This window comes from Pimephales promelas, chromosome 11 (assembly GCF_988280905.1).
Source record: "Pimephales promelas chromosome 11, fPimPro1.hap1.1, whole genome shotgun sequence".
NCBI lineage: Eukaryota > Metazoa > Chordata > Actinopteri > Cypriniformes > Leuciscidae > Pimephales > Pimephales promelas.
The window spans coordinates 9295627-9314914 of record NC_142779.1 but is presented as its reverse complement, the minus strand read 5'-3'; the positions used below and the strand labels follow the sequence as shown (position 1 = coordinate 9314914).

General features: G+C 37.3%; 2 protein-coding genes across 3 annotated transcripts; one reads left to right on the top strand and one right to left on the bottom strand.

The window, feature by feature from the left end:
• Positions 1 to 1071: 1071 nt before the first annotated feature.
• Positions 1072 to 6940, bottom strand: lrit3b (leucine-rich repeat, immunoglobulin-like and transmembrane domains 3b). The gene is made up of 5 exons (XM_089116920.1): positions 6025 to 6940; positions 4973 to 5427; positions 4126 to 4431; positions 3255 to 3317; positions 1072 to 2026 (listed from the first exon to the last, which is right to left on the bottom strand). Exons 1-5 carry the CDS (start codon positions 6177 to 6179, stop codon positions 1578 to 1580), a joined length of 1428 nt encoding a protein of 475 aa, XP_088973046.1. The 5' UTR covers positions 6180 to 6940; the 3' UTR covers positions 1072 to 1577.
• metap1 (methionyl aminopeptidase 1) lies at positions 5146 to 17595 on the top strand. 2 transcript variants are annotated; one of them, XM_039672149.2, is made up of 13 exons: positions 5146 to 5234; positions 7291 to 7519; positions 9173 to 9224; positions 9352 to 9461; positions 9608 to 9668; positions 12090 to 12113; positions 13183 to 13274; positions 14189 to 14272; positions 14641 to 14779; positions 15200 to 15331; positions 15523 to 15666; positions 15798 to 15863; positions 16367 to 17595. In XM_039672149.2, exons 2-13 carry the CDS (start codon positions 7328 to 7330, stop codon positions 16531 to 16533), a joined length of 1263 nt encoding a protein of 420 aa, XP_039528083.2. In that variant the 5' UTR covers positions 5146 to 5234; positions 7291 to 7327; the 3' UTR covers positions 16534 to 17595. The 2 variants fall into 2 exon arrangements, with proteins under 2 accessions (XP_039528083.2, XP_039528084.2); XM_039672150.2 differs by lacking the exon at positions 12090 to 12113.
• Positions 17596 to 19288: the final 1693 nt, after the last annotated feature.

Genomic DNA, 19288 nt, shown 5'->3' with positions numbered 1-19288 from the left:
ATGGGGGGATTTAAATACAATCACTCCATGTTAGTGACTGTACACAAAAACCCTGTATGTAAAGTTTAGATCACATGCATGTTTTCTTCCTGAATATAGTTGTATTTATTCATATTTGAACACAATTTTTAATCCAAACAATATATACTTGTTTGGATAAAAAAATCTCAGGTGAAAAACGGAAAAGTTTTCATTTTAATTTTTTACACGTATAGATGACATTGTTGTCAAAGCGATATCCGTTCACACGTATCTACGAAACCGATTAAAAATTCTGTATTATGCATGCCAGATCAGTAGTTGGCAATGTCATTTTGTAAAGAAAAACTAAGTGATTATAGACTGAACAGTGATGGTTTTATTGACAAGATTGTAGACCGGGTACAACTAGGGGAGTGAGACGATGTCAGGCAGGGAGGATGACCACTGAGACCAGTCCTGGGTGACAGCGGGCTTGAGGACTGTGGAGGAAGAGGTGGGATCAGGTGGGATGATGGTGAGAAAACCCGGGCAGCAACACAAGGAACCAGCGCCTAGATGATCTCTCAGATGTAGCACCAGTCTTGCGGACAGATAGAGGCTCACAGAACCAGAGAATTGACTTTTGAGAACCAGACAGCTGCAGCAGTCTTGCTGGCAGACAGTGAGAGTCAATGGCCAGGAAATCTCAGGATACAGGGCAGGAACGAACACTCATAATGAACAAGACAAGACACAAGAAGATAACAGACAGACAAGACAAAATAATAAATGTAACAAGAGGCTAAAGAAAATCTGATGTAAAAACAGCTATGAATTAAAAGAAAACTATACATAAATGACTGAAACTTATAAATGCAGGGAAGCTGGAGATGAAAATCTTGAGCAGAAAAAAAAAATCACAGGAGAAAAAACAAGACTGGGATCACATGGGCAATTACTAACTAGAACAAGATGGGAAATAAAGTCTGTGAGATATAATAAAAAAAGAGTAGAAATAATGGATCGATGCTCTGAGGAAGACAATAAGCTTTTACAGATATTAAGATGAATAATCTCACAGAATTTCGTCACCCTTTATTCGACCCAATATAAAGGTAATTTCAGAAGAAATTAGATCAGCTAAATTTTCACACCCTTAGTTGCACAGATACTGGCTTAAAATTTTAATCAACAACTACTAAGTTAGCTTAGATCTGTCGAGCCATATATTACAGAAGAGGTAGCCTATTTTATATAGCCTTCTTTGTCTGTACTTCATTGTATGTATCACTACTTGATGTAGGCCTATTCCAGTAATATTATTCACCATAGATTCTTCAATTAGATTGTGACTTTTATTAGGCTACTGGTATGATTAGAGTTTCATGTGAGGGAACATCACATTAACATGCTTTACAAAAGTACAATTTCAATTAATTTTTAAGTGTACGTTTACTTTAAATAAACATACTGCTTTTGTTGTGAAGTGTCTTTAGTTTAGAGCTGCCATCTGGTGGTCATGGCTGTGCAATGCCCCAAAAAGTAACCTTTTATTGAAATATACAAGCTCATTCATATGAAAAAAGAAACTTCTTGAAAGTACACATTTAAATGCATCAGGTGAGAATTAACATGGAGACATGAGGTGTTTGTTTTTTGTGAAGTGGATTTTCAGAAGCGATCAAAAAGTGTTTCTGTGACAGGTTCTGTACAGCTGTCCTGTCCCTTTTCATTTTGTCTCTGCTGGCTTTGGGGATTTTTATGACTCTCTTTGGAAGGGAGGGCTTTCCAGTCATGTTTCGAGGTAACAAAGAAGGTATCGCCTTGGATTTCTGTTTGGGTTTCCTCTGTGAATAGTCTGATTTTGCAACTCTTTGCTGTTGACTTGAGTTTTTTGAGTTTGCGTAATCCACCATTATTCCGACCACATTCAGACTGACAATGGCCTCTGATATCCCTGCCATGTTTTGTGCTCTGCATCGGTACTCCCCTCCATCTCTATAGGATATTCCATTAAGACTGACCGCCGACCAACGGATTCCCACACGTGGAGACTCATGTACATCTGCAGGCAATGATCAGACATTAAATCAGGTGAATTAAGATAACACTCACTTACATGACAGTTCACTGGCTGATAAATTGGTAAAATATGTGCACCAATGTGCTTTGAAGGGAAATATTTAAACACGAATAGGTTTAAAAACCAAGTGCACAGGTAAACGATTTCTGAGACACACTGTTTATATTTGAAATCAACCCAAACAAACGCACCCCTCCCTTCATTGCTCTGCCCCCAAAATGCACTATCATGCAATGCAAAAGTGGGTGTCTGTCTCTTTATCATATCAAAAGTGAAGCAAAATAAAGCGAAGAGGGTAAACTAAAGACAAGGAAGAACAAAAAATAAACATACAGCACACAAAAGTCTATACAAGAGTTTGCTGCGTTCTGTTACCATAGATATAACATAAGAAAAACAGCATATCTTGGTTCTGAGAATAGCAAAACCAGTTACTCATGTATGGAGCAGAAACAACGCAACCTCGGCATCCATTTTCAGGCCTTCCCACTTAGGTCTCTCCGGCGCTAGAAAGCTTTTCAACTCTGGCGCAAAACAAACCTTTGGTCTAATAACACATTGGTACCTAGTCAACCGTTCTCTGAGATTTGTTTTCATGATAATCGAATGTAAAACGCTATTAGGGCAAAGAGTAATGAAAAATAAAAATCGCTTGTTAATACCACTAACAAGGCTCAAAATAGCCCCACACAAACACAGTAACATAATGAGGGTCCCTACATGCAAACTAAAGCATTGAGAACTTTGTAAGTAGTACAGACAGTTTAATAAGACGATACTTTATAAAGACAGTCCACTTCACGTATACAGGCAGGAGCCATCTTTGGCTAAAACTCTTTGCATTCGATTATCATGAAAACAAATCTCAGAGGACGGTCGACTTGGTGCCAATGTGTTATTAGACCAAAGGTTCATTTTGCTCCTTGAATGCAGGTCCAAAAGCTCTTGCCTGATCATAACCCTTCTTTTCCAGTGATATTCCTCTGACCTTTTCTCTTTTGTAATGTCTCTCAGTCATCTCCTATACAGTCTTTCTTCAAATTTCCCTCTTGCTCACGCTCTCTCTCCTGTACCTAACATGAGTGGACACGCCCCCTACTGCTGATTGACAAGTGTGTTGTGGCGCTGGGTCTGATCCACTTTCCAACTGCGTTCCTCAGAAATCGCTTACTGCACCATTAAGTGTGACAAAGTTCTAAAGGTAACTTACAGCCAGAAAGTTTTCTGGGCAATCTTTCGGAGTCAATGCTGCTTTGCATCTGCTTGCAACAAGCTTAAAATAAAGGAGAATATAGTTTAAAACTCAGAGATCACCAACTAAATTGTAATTCACAAATCTAACAGTCTAAATTTATAAAATAAAGTCTCATTTGTTAACATAAGGTAATGCATTAAATAGCATGAAATAGCAATATATTTTACAGCATCTTTTAACCTTAAACATTCATTTAACAGATACAACTTTTGATCTGACATATTAGTAAATGCTGAGACCTAAGATTAATAAATGCTGTAGAAGTATTGTTATTTCATGTTGACTAGTCAAAACTTACTGTATTGTGTTACCAAATTTTCCATTAGGTTAATATTTAATCAGCATAACAATCTAAGTGAAAAGTTCAACTGAAAAATGACCAAATTTCAGAATGTATTGAATTTAGTTTCACAAATTTGTTCATTTTAAGTGCTAACTTTTCTGTTTTATACTTCTTAATTCTAAACTTGTTTTTTTTTTTATAAAAGTAAAAATAAAACAAGAAAGACACATAAGTTACTGTATACCAGAGAAAGAGACAAAACTGTTATTTAGTATTATTATAGTACTTTTATTTTGTATATTTTAATTTTAGTCATTTTGTTATGTGCTTTTGTCATTTTTATTAGTTTTTAAAAATATTTTTAATGAGCTTCAACTTAATCTTATGTTATTAAGTTGATGCCAATGGAAACATTTCTGATTTTTGTTCTTTCATCTAATATTTAGATTTTAATTTATTTCAGCTTTATTTAAATAAACATTAATTCAACAATAACAACTCTTGTGTATAGAAAATATGCTACATGAGTGTACAAGAAGATACCTTGGTTATAAAGGATGGGTCTGGCAGATTTTATCCACATAATTGTTGGAGTCGGGTATCCTGTTGCATCACAGCGAAGTAGAACATTGCTACCCAGTAAAGCTGTGATCTTTGTAGCAGAGGTCACCGCGAAGGGCCTGCGGCAGCGAGTGAGCTCCACACTCTGAAAGGGAACTCCAGCGAGATCTGGCGGTCCACTACAGGTCAGGAACCGATCCAACAGGACCAGAGAGGATTCCGGGGCTTTACTAATGTCAAGCAAGGTGGAAAGCCTACAGTCACACACCCAGGGGTTATCCTGAAGACCTGTGAGAGGAATGAAATGGATGAAGGGTGACGTGATGACACATTGAGTCTTCAGAGGTATGCACTGATTACATAAACTGTTCTCTCCAGGGCTTTAGTTACTAACAGCGTGAGCCATTGAAAGGCTGAAAACTCTCAGATCGCACTTAGATATCACACATGTGTCTATGTAGGCTACACCACTCAGGTTGGGTAAATATTTCATTAACGTAAGACATTCATGACTTAATTTGGTTTCACTGACTTTGGTGGTGTCGATGTGTGTGTGGAACAGTTTGTCTAGTATTTATATGAGCGCCAATCAGGGTGTGTTGGATTATTATGTGCTAAAATAAAATCCTATTTATTTTGGCATACTGGTACAGTAGGTAGGTACAGTAGTAGACAAACTTGAAACTTGGTGCACTATATACATAGTACCATATGCAGATCACTGACGTAGATTCAGTTATCATCAGTAACGTACAATGGCATTCTTCTAGATATGACCCTACAGATCAACAAAAGATCTATAGTGTGGTGTCTCCTCTTTATGTTTCACCTAGAACCACTGAGCGCTGGCTTTGAGTGGCGTCACTGAGCGGCCAGAGAGCAGTCAGATCATTGGGAAGGGTGCTTAGCCTGTTACTCGAGAGGTCCAGATAAGTCACATTGCCAAGGTAACGCGCAGCCAGGGGTGGGATTCGTGCCAGGCGGTTATTGTGAAGTCCAAGTGTTCGGAGGCGGGGCACGTCTCTGAGTCCCTCCCAGGGGAAAGTGGACAAAAGGTTCCCGTCCAATCGTAACTCATGAAGGGAAGACAGGTTTGTAAAACTCCTTGGATGTAGAATGGTAATGGAGTTGTATGTAAGCCACAAATAAAGCAGTTCTGGCATGGCAGAGAAAGCACCTCTAAAGATCCTGGAAACGGAAGTGCGCTCTAGGCGAAATTTGACAGTATCAGATGGCAAGTCAATTGGAATGGCAGTCAAGGCTGGGTTCTTACAGAGCACAGTTCTGAGAAAAACACAAAACATAATATATAAATAGATTAATAATATAAATATACATTAAAGTTAATGTATATAGGCCCATGTGTGTGTGGTCAAAATATTTCCTACGTAAATAAAATATTAAAATCTGATTATCCTTTGTTGTGTGGACTGCAGAAACAACCTGTTTATACTCAGCAACCCAACACTAAAAAATTGCATTTAAAAGTGGTTACAGCATTAGCCAGGATAATTTATCATATTGCAATATAAGATAAATTGATAAGATAAGATAAATTGGCCTTTATAAGTAAAAAAATGTTTGGGTGTTTATAGTATTGTGCATTTTGCTCTGTTTTAGTGTTGAATGAAATGTCTTAAAACTTAACAGGAAACATACTAGTAATTTTCTGTCAAGACATTATCTGTTTTTTCTACGTATTTTTCTGACTGTGTACAATGTGCTCACATATAGTATTTCCTCTAAAATTATGAATACACCTGTCTCACACTATGACATATTGCAAGAAACCTGTAACAAGACAACAAAAGAGTAAAGGAGAGAGCTTGTGAATTTAGGATCAAAGACTTGACCAGGCAAAAAGATTACAGAAAAAACTACCTGAGTCCTTTGGAGTTGCTGCGATCATGGAGCACATAGGTGCACAGAGACGGGCATGATGGACTCTGTGCACGGACCACCAACGCCAAGCACAGAGTGAGGTCTGCATATAGAAGAACTGGATGCATTGCTCTAAGAGACATAAAGGACCTCATACACTACTGTTAGGAAAGGGCAGGAGTCTGAGCACGAGTGTGACATTCCCAAACGCCGTCGTAGATTAAGACAAAGTCTAAAAGGATTAGTTCAGATTACTCTGGAGCAGATCAACACCTGTAGTCAGTGAAGTAAAGAAACATGCTTTACAATAATAATAAATAAAATGGAAGATGCATTCAATTAAATTTAAATAATGTGTTTTCTAATGGACAATTTAATGCATATAATGGACCGATATAATGTTTGCTAGCAAATTGAATATAGCCAATGCAAAATTCCAATATTGCTAAGCAATTACTGTTCCATCTTTAGTGTTTTCTCTCGCCATTGGAATCCTATAATTTAGCCTGAAGCTATGAAGGCCACTTTTAAAAATAATAGATTATGCAAATATTTGTTTGGATCATTGGTTCCGAGCTTGTTTCGAACCAGCCCAGTCACAGGATTTTAGAAAACAAGAGGTGTGTTCTACTTAAAGCAGTGCTGCACAGACCGATAAGTGTATGACATAAAATTACAACGAGAGCGATCCTTTCGAATCACTCACACGGTACTTTGATGTCTGTCTGCACAGCGCCTCTTCAAGTCGAACACACCTAAGGCTTTGTTGTCATTGAAAATCGGCATTTAAAAATTCCAATGGTTCACCTATAGGGGGCGTTAATTTGTTGAACACACGCGGACAAGTATTAAAGGATAAGGATTTTTAGTTGCTTCTAAATACCCCAAAGCCTTGTCTAACACAAAACAAGCTCTACACATTAAAGAATTTTTTTTTTTTTTTTTTTACAGAACAGCTAAGAGCTGTTTTTCTCTTGTTATTCGAGAGAGGAATGGGAAAAAGATAACCTGTAGTGGAACTACGGCGGCGTGATTACAGAAGGTTTTGAGCGGAGCTGGGTAACGTTAGGTCTCTGTGGCTCCACTCATACACTAAACTCCATTCCGGTATTCGTGTGTGATACTTTAGCTTCTTGTGAAACAATTTTAGTAGTTGGAGAAGAAATATTCGAACTAACTTTACAATGACAACATGTGGTTAATAATTTTGGCTGCAATAAGTTGAAATAAATTAACACACATTTTTTTTTTGACATGATGCACAAGGTGGTGTTGGAGTCCCTCCCTCTGAGTCTGATCTCGGATGACTGCAGCGGTAGAGACAGCAGCAGCTCTCGCTCTCGCTCTCTCTCTCTCTCCTCTGACCGACAGCAGTAGAAGCATGGCGACGGTGGACACACGGGAGTGCGAGACGGAAGGCTGCTCCAGCGAAGCTAAGCTCCAGTGTCCCACCTGCATCAAACTCGGAATTCAAGGCTCATACTTTTGCTCTCAGGTGAAGCTCTGACACTTTGGATTAAGAAACAAGCGAAGCTCTTGGGTTTTGTAGCGCATGTCACGCTTGCCGGCCTACGGGTCTTGAGCTCAGCATTAGCTAGCTAGCTGTCGTACTGTACATCACAAACAGCCACTTTAGCCCTTGCTTTGAGCTTTGACGTTTGCATTAAAGTTTTGTCCATGGTGTTTTTCGGGATGACATATTAGTCTGAGATGTTAAACCCTAACACGGAGTGAAAATGTAAATTAGCGAGGTGTTTCTCTGCTCAACGTGCTTTAAATGACTTCAGCTCAGCGTGGCCCGCTTGCTGCTCAGTTGCTAAATCATACCAGCCCCGTATTCTCTAAAGGTACATGACAACATGATGCATAAATCTGTGTAATCTATAAGGGAGTGTAGATTTAACCCTGACCCTCGTCATCCTCGTATGATTTGCTGGGCTCTCCTATGTCTCAAATACTAGTGAACTGCTACATTGCCATGATGGAAAAAAATGCTGTCCTGGTTGGCAGCTCACTGGGTTTTAAAAAATGCTCAAACGTCCACATTTGCAGCGCTATAATTCACCCTTTTATGTAATTCTAAGATTGTATGAAATTCCTCTGTGGAAACATTTTTTTTTCATGCACTCAAAGTCAATTAGGTTCTATGTTGTTCTATGTGGTTCTAAATCATAAAGGTTTGGAACAGCATAAGGGCGAGTCAGTGATGACGAGATTTTGTATGAGCTCTCACTGTCATACTTTAATATGGAGAAGTGCTGAGCTTTTATTTCTAATTTTGCTAAAGTACATGATTCAACTCGCCTGTAATTAGTATGATAGTATGATTCAATGTAACAGTTGAGTAACATCATTATCATGATTTTTTTTTTTATTTGATTAAAAACCCATGAAATTACATGATAAACACAGTTTACTGTGTGTATGTACTTCCTTATCAAACAGAAAGCTAGGCATTTAAAAAGCCTTTACTTTAAAACAAGAGGATTGTGATTTGGGTGTCATTTTTGGACAATAATTTGGATATTCCGGTTATATTCATTGCAAGACCATCACTCAATCATAATATTTGATCTGTTTACTGGAAGAGAATGTTACATTTTAAATGCTATAATATTCACTACCATTCAAAAGTTTAGGGACTGTAAGATTAAAAAAAATTCTTTCTTTTTTTTTAAAGAGGTCTTTTATGTTCATCAAGGCTGCATTTAGTTAATCAAAAATATAATAATGTTGCAAAATATTACAATTTAAATGAACTTTTCTAATATTATAGTTGTATCTATAATAGTTGAAAATGACTGTATATTCTTATAATATGTGTACAAGTCTTCATTTTCACATGATCCTTCAGAAATCCGGACTGATTTGGTGCTCAAGAAATTGCTTATTATTGATGTTGAAAACCATTTTGTTGCTTAATATTTTTGTGATATCTTTAATGAATAGAAAGTAAAAAAAATTGTAACAAATGTCATCACTGTCTCTTTTGATCATTATAATTATATAGATGTATATAATATAGTGTAATTTTGACACTAGCAAATACATCAACGTTAATAGAAACTTAAATTTTGAGGGCCTTTAAGAAGTGAAATTGTTTGAGTAATAACTTCTTTTACTCAAAAAAGTTCTTGTATGTTTTCAGGAATGTTTCAAAGGCAGCTGGGCCACCCACAAACTGCTCCACAAAAAAGCAAGTATGTGTGTTTTATTCACTCTCGCTGTTCATGAGTGATGTTCAATTCTGCATTTTGTATTCTCTATAGTCCAGACAAATCCAGTCTTGCTTAATGCCATCATTAATGTCTGGTGTTTTATTTGTAGAGGAGGACAAAGTAAACGATGAGGGAAAGAACTGTGTGGAGAAAGAAATCAACACAGACCCGTGGCCTGGGTACAGATACACTGGTAAACTACGACCCCACTATCCACTGGTAAGGGCACAGCAGACTAGAAACGGACGAGCACAGACATCATAAAAATTGCATTGAATTTGCACCACATTCACTCATATGATGCTTTTCTTCTGCATGGTACGGCTCTCTTTTGGGGGTTTTCAATTTTTTTTGGTTGTTTTCAGACACCCATGCGACTTGTTCCTAGCAACATCCAGAGACCAGACTATGCAGATCATCCTTTGGGTAAGATTGCAAAACCCTTCACACATACATTTGACCTCATTTTGTAAATTATGCTCCACAACACTCAAATTGACTTCTCTAACCTAGACTAGCTTTCTTGCCCCAAGCCCTTCATTTGAGTCATTGCACTATTCTGACCGGCTGCCCTGTTTGATACGCCTGTATGAAGTTTAAACTTTTGAACCTTGCAATATGCCACTGATATAAAAGCTTTTAAACTAATGTTCTCACTCTCCATCTCTGCAGAATGTTTGCTGCAAATGTGCACCTATTCTGACCACATTAAACCTCTGTTTATTGTATATACACATCTACAGTAGATGTGCAAGAGTAACCTCTGTTTACTGAAAACTCTAACTCTGTGTTTTGATTGGTATTTCATTGGTGTATCATCTGTATTATTAGGATTTGGAGTTGAATAAACTCGGAATCTTGTGTTTGCTATTGGGAAGTGAGAAAATGAGGCCAAATGCATGGTTAAAAAATTAACTTTTTTTCCTTTTTAATGTTTTCCATTTTCATATAATTTAAAACGCAATTTATTCCTGTGACGCAAAGCTGAATTTTCAGCATTACTGCTGTCTTTGGTGTCACATGATCCTTCAGAAATTATTCTAATATGCTGATTTGTTGCTCAAAAAACATTTGTTCATATTATCAAATGTTTATTATTAATTGTTCATATTATTTTGAATACTGATGCATGTTTTTCAGGATTTTTTGTTGAACAGAAAGTTTAAAAAAACAGCATTTATTTGAGATAAAAAACTTTTGTAACATAAATTGCTGTGACTTTTGATTAATTAATTCTTGCTCAGTAAATTTGAATTCACAAGAAATCACAAAGACCTCAAACTTTTAAACGTTAGTGGGTTCATAAAAATTATAGATTATCTATAACCTTCTAGTTACTATGCTAGTGTGTCTGAGAACCATGAAAACAGGAAGGTCTTTGAAAAGGTGTGGTTTTATTTGTTTGCAGAAGCCACTCTGTTATTTTTATTTAATGTAATGAAACGCAGACGTGTTTAAAGGTGCAGTGTGTAATTTTTAGCGCACCTAGTGATGAGGTTGTGAATTGCAACCAACAGAAGATACGGTGGCCGACAGGAAAAGATGTCGTCATTGCAGACAGCAGAGAGTAGCCAGTTACACAATTAGATCTTTACAAAGATCAATTAAGAAATTGTTTGCTTAATTATTCAGTGAAATTATATTTTATTGCAAATATTATTGTTACTTGTTCATCAATGTGTCAGTGTTTTATTTGTCTTTAGCTAGTTTCTTTGCACGAAGAACAACATGTGACAAAGTGACGAAACGTGCTCTGTAGTAGTGTCCCCGTTTAAGTTAACTGGCTATTTTAATGTAAGGAGACCTGCGATGAATGTACATGGATCATTCTAAGTTAATAAAAATAACAGTTCATTATGTAAGGTACACCACTGAAAACATAGTTATGTACATGATATTGCATTTCTGTCAACAGATCCTCCTAAATATACACAATTCACCTTTAAGTGTGACTTAAGTGTTTGAATACTTTTTGGGGTCCCTGTAAATGATGTTCATGATGAAACGATTTTTCAAACAATGATAGATGGTACACGTCTTTAAAGTGTAAATTGCAGGTTAACCACCACAACCAATTAATTTGTGAACTAAAGTGCTCAATATGTATATATTTATAAGGTTCTGTCTTAAAATGAGTTAAAATTTTATGAAATTTATTGGGGTTTCTTCAAAGTTTGCATGTTTTTTTACAGTAACTAGGTGATGGCGTCATAAGAGGGAGCGCGGGCGGTAATGCACTTACTCTGCGTTCGGGTTGAGGGAGAATAAAACGATTCGTGGTACTCCCGCAAACTAGAAATATCTATGAATTAAACATAAAAACGAATACATTTTTATTCATCTGTTGCAGAAAAGCAACAAGAACAACTAAAACAAAATAGAAACGATTTACAAAAATGAACCTTCAATGTGCACTTTAAGAATGAATCATGAATCTCTGTTTATTGTGAATAAATGCTCATTTGTCCCTCATTAACGGATGCTGCAGAGTCTTCCCGTAAGTAACCATTACATTGGTGATTAGTTGGTTTTAGGCTCCTATAGTTACAGCCTCTCATTCCTCTGTTAATTAGCTCATCCTTGAGTCTCCTGCCCCTGGCTTTTCTAAACAGCATAATAGTGATGTATTGAAAAAGCCTGAATGTCTTCAAAAGCATCCCCTGGTTGGTTAGGTCAGGAATATGTGCCCATTTTTAACAGTTCATTCAATTGCACTTCTTTGTGAGAGCGTGTGCGACGGTCCTGAAGTCACTCTATACACGTTACCATTTATTTCCGTGTATGTGTGTGTGTTTGGGGGTGGGCTGCTGCAGTGTGTGTCTGAAGCTCTTCTCTTGCTCTCTGCAGCTGCAGAGGTTGGGTTGTTGGCAGGTATGAAGCCCCGTCGCTTCCCATGTGTGTCTAGCCAGTGCTGTCCTCTTGTTTTAATAGTATTACAGGGAGCGGTTGGCTCCGCAGTGGGTGTGTGAGTGTATTTTTGTGAGCGAGAGTGTGTCTGTGTAGTAGCATGGCTCTGTTTGTTTCTGCATGGCTGATATCGTCACACAGCTGGGACTAGAGGTGGGCGATATGACCAAACTTTATATGACTTTTGCTGAGAATTCAATGAAAAATGGAAATATATTTTTTAAATGCATCTCTTTTTGCATTACTACTACATAAGGGCTTTTTACTGTTTACAGAAAGGCTCTAGCATTTCGCATCCTCATATAATATATTCCCGACGATAAAATCAAGTGTTCGCCTATTGTAAATGTGAGAATGAAATGCTTTCTTCAATCTAGTTGACACTTTTTCTGTCACTATTTGACATTTTTTCCCCCCAAACGCTGAAACGTTACTGTTTATACTATGCTAGTGTTTCTGTGACTGTCCAAAGCATGTGAATATGAGGCATGCAATTGGCTATTTGTTGCTAAGCAGCATCTAGCCGTAACATTATGTACACGTTTGGCACTGCAATGCTCTAGAGCCCGGGTAAAACGCAACTCTAACCCCACTTGTAAACATTTTGTGAAACGTTTCTCTACCTGGGGTTAAAAAAAGTGCTTAGAACAATAATAAACTGTGATTAAGTGTAGTATGAAAAGCCCCATAGAGTGTCTTTGTCGCTATACTAAATCTCTATCTCTACCGCCACACGATATATAGTCATACCGCCCAGCCCCAGCAGGAACTGTCTGTGATCACCACATTGCCAAACTGTCATGTCCTAGACCTCACTAGATCAGCGACCGTGTGTGTGTGTGTGTTTGTCTCTAAGAAGTGGTTATGTGATCTTCATTAGCTGACTGGAGACTGTGCTGTTGAGATTCTGTTGTGGTGAAGGTCAGTAGGCAGAGCTAGTCAATATATGAGTGATAGTAAGATGCTTTTGTGGGTAGATGGGTATCGGTGTATTTTACTGCTCACCAATTCACAAATTCATCACGTCTTTCAGGAATGTCAGAGTCAGAGCAGACCATGAAAGGGACGTCTCAGATTAAGATCCTCAACGCTGAAGAGATTGAGGGCATGAGAGTTGTCTGCAAGGTAAATCAACATCTTAACTCCACTAATAATAACTTTGCATGCAGAATACAGAAATCTGTATAGTTAATGAACTAACTTTAGTTTTGTGTTGTACCTGAATGAATAGAGTTATGCTGTTAATGTGTGTAACATCCAAAATACAATTCAAGAAAGATTGTCCTATATTAGAATTTGTCCCATAAACTAACGTAAATTATTATAATTTCTTTCATGTAATGCAATGCACCAGTTTTAGCAAATCAGCTTGAAGGTTTCTAAAATAAAAACAGGAATACTGATGTATAAACAAATATAATAGATTTAATTAGGATGCATGGGGTGAGACATTGTTCTGCCTCCATTTAACTTCTAATTGCTCTGCTGCTGTTTGTTCTGCCTTTGTTTTTAAAAAAAAATGTAATTAGTCATTTATGTGTGGGGAGAACCTCAGAAAAACAAGATAAATTCACACATTTTATGCAAATCAGCTGAAAAATTGGCTATCGTGTCTATCATGACATGAGCAGATGAGATTTGAATTGTTGACTATAAAGACTCTTTCTTAAGCACATTTAAAAACAACCATGGGTTGACCAAAGTGCTTTACATAGTATAAGAAGAACAAAGGTATTAAATATAAAAAAAATTACAACGCAGTATAATAGACCTATTTGACCAACATCATCTGTTCAAATAAATAGGATTTTAGCATAGACTTAAAAACTGAAAGAAGTTCCTGAGTGTTGGGCGAGCAATAGCAAATGCTTGATCCTCTTCTTAAATGTCCTGATCGTTGAGCGATGCACAACTCGGCAAGATAGACTGATGCAAGATTATGTAATGATTTAAAAAACAAAATTAAAATGCAACCACTGCTTGGGAATCAAGATAGGGGAGATGTTCTGAAATTTACATGTGCCATTTTCATCCTTCAGCTGGCTCGAGAAGTACTTGACATTGCTGCCATGATGGTGAAACCTGGAATGACAACGGAGGAGATCGACCATGCGGTGCATTTGGTAAAACTTCACAAACTTTTCTCTTTAAATACTTGTTAGCTAAGGGGAAATGTGACATTGCTGATGCCTTCATATGGAAATTTGTCTCTTTTATTTGTTCTAAACCAGTGGTTCTTTACCTTTTTGACTCAAAGTACGACTGACTGAGAACCACTGCTATAAACGTTATGGTTCGTGCTGGACTACTTTTTGCTAGTTTCCTTCTAGGAAAAAAGAGCATAATTTTGACATTTATTTGAAAATATTCTTAATGAATACATAGATTGCTCTTATAAACTCTACTTTTGTTATGGTTTGAGTAGGGCTGCCTGTATATTGTGTTATGTTGTGTTGATGCCAATGTAGTGTCTCCATGTTTACTGGTTAAGGCGTGTATAGCGAGGAACTGCTACCCCTCTCCTCTGAACTACTACAACTTTCCCAAGTCCTGCTGCACCTCGGTTAATGAAGTCATCTGTCATGGGATACCTGACCGCCGTCTCCTTCAAGACGGGGACATACTGAACAGTATGTATCAGAATGCATGTGCACATATAGTACATGCATCTTACTTGCAAGATTTCACAGGAGATCTTATTTTTGACTATACACAAGAATGTACACACTCTCCCTCTAAATTTAAAAATATATTACATTTAGTCCATATGTCAGCTACACATTTACTAGGCATTCGAGATCTGTGTGATTTTTTATTTATTTTATTTTTTTTTTTTTCATTTATTTTTCTGTAAATGCATTGGCAGTGTCCAGACTGATGTTTTTTCCTCCTGTTCAGTTTATGATCATGATCTTAGCTGAATGCATAATCAAATCGTTTTGCGTCACTGTGTGTAGTTTTGTGTAACAGGAAAACATTCAGACTTAAGTTGATATGCACTTCATATTACATGCTCACCTGACCAATCATATGTTATTTTTCCTCTGCAGTCGATATAACGGTTTACCACAATGGTTACCATGGAGATCTGAATGAAACTTTTTTTGTGGGTGAAGTAGATGAGGGAGCCAAGAAATTGGTTCAGACCACTTATGAATGTCTTATGCAAGCCATCGACTCTGGTGAGAATTAAACTACTTGCAAACAAGCTCTAAACATGCTATGTGAATTAGACATTTTATTTGGATGATGTGATGTAGTGTACATCTCATCAGTCTGATGTGATGTACACTAATGACCTTTAGAGGGCAGACTTGCACAGTGGGATGTCTGTGTTGTGATCTGAGGTTTTTTTTTTTGCTGTCTTGTCTAGTAAAGCCTGGTATTCGGTATCGGGAGCTAGGGAACATCATTCAGAAGCATGCCCAGGCCAATGGTTTCTCTGTGGTACGGAGCTACTGTGGTCACGGCATTCACAAACTATTCCACACGGCACCAAACGTACCGCACTATGCCAGTGAGTAACATCTCGTCCAGTTTGACTAGGTCTGAATGATACAAACATTGCACACTGTGATGTGATTCAATCTGCAGAGGTTGCAAACACTCATAAAGCTTGTACTGTCCTTGTTTTATGAATTTCTACAGAGAATAAAGCAGTTGGAGTGATGAAGCCTGGACATGTGTTTACTATTGAGCCCATGATCTGCGAAGGTAAGAACAGTGTTTAAAATGTAAGGCTGTCAAAGTTAGGGTTTTCACAAAAATAATAAGCAGCACAACTATTTTACAACATTAATAATGATAAGAAATGCTTCATCAGAATATATTGTTGATAATTCATCTTTCTCATCACAGGAAGAATTCCATTTTAAAATATATTAAAAATAGAAATTAGTTATTTTAAATTATAATAATATTTCACTATATTACTGTTTTAATATATTTTGTTCAAATAAATGTGCCCTTGGTCAGCATAAGGGACTTTTTTTCAAAAAATCTTGTCCGTAAAAACATTTGAATGGTTGGGTATTGCTTAACTATTTTATTTTGTACACCTACAGTATTCTTGTGTATCATGCAGACATATCGGTGAACCCATCAACTCCAAAAGTTTTCATTCCTTCAACATACGCACAACTATATATAAAAAGTAGAGTCAGTGTGATTTAAATATTATAATCAATTGATTAGTAAAGAGTCTTTGCTCTGTGCAGGTGGTTGGCAAGATGAGACGTGGCCAGATGGTTGGACTGCAGTCACTCGTGACGGCAAACGCTCGGCCCAGTTTGAGCACACGCTCCTTGTGACGGAGACTGGCTGTGAGATCCTCACACGTCGCCTTGAGGATAATGGCCGTGCTCACTTCCTGTCCCAAATGTAGGATGGTGGGGTTACATCAGCCCTGTTGTGCAGTGAAGGATACAGCAGCTCTGCCCCATATCACCAATCAGCCAATCACATTGTGGTTCTCTGTTGGGCAGGAGATGATTGGCCAAGTGGCCATATCAGTGGATTTGGGCAGGAGATGGAGATTTGGTAACTTTTGAATGTGTGTCACCTGGCAGTCACATTAATCAGCTTGGATCTGAACAAATTCAAAGGCACTGGCCTTTAGCCTGGTTTCAGTGCCACCATACTCTGTCTACAAGGCAGAGGGATCTGCGTGAGTGGTTTTGTGTGTACGCATCTGTGTGTTTATGAGAGTGTGTTGGCTGTTTGAGGTTTGCTGTCTCAGTCTGCTTCAGTGTGTTTGTATGCCTTGGCTCGTTGCAGTGTACCGGGTCTGTTTTGTAAGCCATCGTTGAGGTTTGAGATGCAACGAGTGTATGTGATTAAACCCTGTGGAGTCTCTCCAAACCTTATCAAATCAAGATTGATATGGAAACTCTTTACAGCTGAAAGAGTGCCTCGTAATGATATTGAACATTTACACAAATGTTTTTCATGAACTTCCACCAGTGTAGTTAAATCAATCCAATTTGAGTGAAAATGTCACCAAGGGAAACATTAGGTTAGGTACAATGGTGTAATATTTTGTGATGGGGAGAGGATGGCCTTTCTGAATGTCCTCTCACTGCATTCATCCTCCTTAGTCAATTACAAGATGATTTTTGTTTGTCTTTGGTTGTTTAATGCCACTTGAAGAGCAATGCGAAAGTCAAAAAGTCAACAGTTGCAGGCCTCTTTGTCAGTTTGATGCATCTCATGGAATCAATTACAGTGTTTCAGTATTCAAGCTGAATTAAAGTATATTTTCTCCTTTATTTGGACTTGTTAGTTTTTTTAATGTACAACAAATGCCAAACTTCAAGCAGTCACAACAGAATGCAATTTCAGCAATGACTTATGAAAGCAGGTGAAAAGATAATTCAAGAAGTTCCTCTGTATTGAATTGTTGTTGCTTTTGGTGAAACAATTAAATTTTGTGCCATGCAGAACTGGAGTACAAGATTCAATCCATCATTTTAGTTCCACACCTTTCAGAAATAGTCACAGTATATTAATAGTATTAAGGTTGTCTGCTTTAAATCTGTGCAATCCATTCCTATCTGTCTTAAACTGTGGTTTAGAAGTTGGGTGAAGATAATTAGCTTCCCATTTGGATATATTCAGTATGCACCGAATGCTGTAATATAGAAAAAATTGTTAAAACTTATGACGGGATTAACTCGAGAAACAAAAAAAGGCGAGAAATATACCATTGTCCAGTTTTCATGAGGTTGATGGCATCATTGATCTCCTCCAGATCCATTTTGTGTGTTTTAAACTCGTCAACCTTTATTTTCCTGGACATGTAGTCTTGAACCAGTTTTGGAATAGAGTCCTTGACCTTAAAACCTTATTCACATAATTAACTGTCATCTGAGTCTTATATCATCATCATCATCATCATTATTATTGCATTAAATTGATCAGACAATACTATTTAAACTTAACTGTAGATGTCTTTGCTTTGTACTTTTTTTTCCGGCGATCAATAGGTCAATGAAAATGAGCGTAAAGGTATAAAGGGACTGAAGTCATATTAAAAATGCATTAACTGCTCTGCAGCACAAATGAAAAGAAATTAAAAGACAAGTTTACGAACCTTCCCTGCAGTGGCCATTTCCCAATGTAGTCGTTGCTGAGATGAATCTTTGGCACTCGCTTTTATACTCTGGTTTTAAATGGATGAAGCAATCTCTCTCTCTCATACTGATTTAAAATTAAGCTATGATTTATAGTAAAGATATATAGACGTTCCCTGAGATAGTTGGTTTCTGATGTGCATTGTGTAAATTTAATCTTATGAGAAATTCAACTGTTTCTTTTTTGTAAGAGACATTCAGTTTCATAATGAGCTGCTTAAAGTCCCCATGAAATCAAAATCAATGTTTTTTTTTTTGCTTTTAGCATGAATATTTCCCAAGACATGTTTAAGAGGAGAATGAGGGGTGCCCCTCCCTCCACAGCGGAGAAAGCTGGACCAATTAATTTTAATTTAATGAATTAAACAGCTCATAAACTCTTTATTACTAGGAATAAATAAATAAATACCTGTTGAACTTGAATGCATTGTGACATTTCTCCTTGTAGGCCTATATAGAACCTTTTTGCCATAAAGGCTTCTTTAAAACTGAGTCAAGTAGGGTTCTGAAACCCACTGAACCTTTGTGTCCCTACCAATGATGTGCATACTATCCATCCTAAATGGTATGAATAAGTATGTCCCAAAGCAAAGTATTTTGAAAAGAGTATGCCAAAAGTCCCCGGATGGTCTACTATTTCTGGTAGTTGAAGACCTTTCTGGTGTACACTACAACAGTATACTAAAGCATTTATGTGATGCGATGTACACTAATGACCTTTAGAGGGCAGACTTGCACAGCGGTGATTTTTTTTCCTGCTGAAAAAGTGATTTTTTTTTTTCTTTTTTTTTCTGCTGTCTTGGGTGGTGTCTGCTATCGTAACTCAGGGAACATCATCCAGAAACATGCCCAGGCTAATGGTTTCTCTGTGGTACGAAGCTACAATGCATTCAAAAACTGTGAGTAACATCCTGTCAAAAAGACACATACTGAATGATACGAGCATTGCACAATGTAATCAGACCTGCAGAGATTGCAAATACTCATCAAGCTTGGACTGTCCTTGTT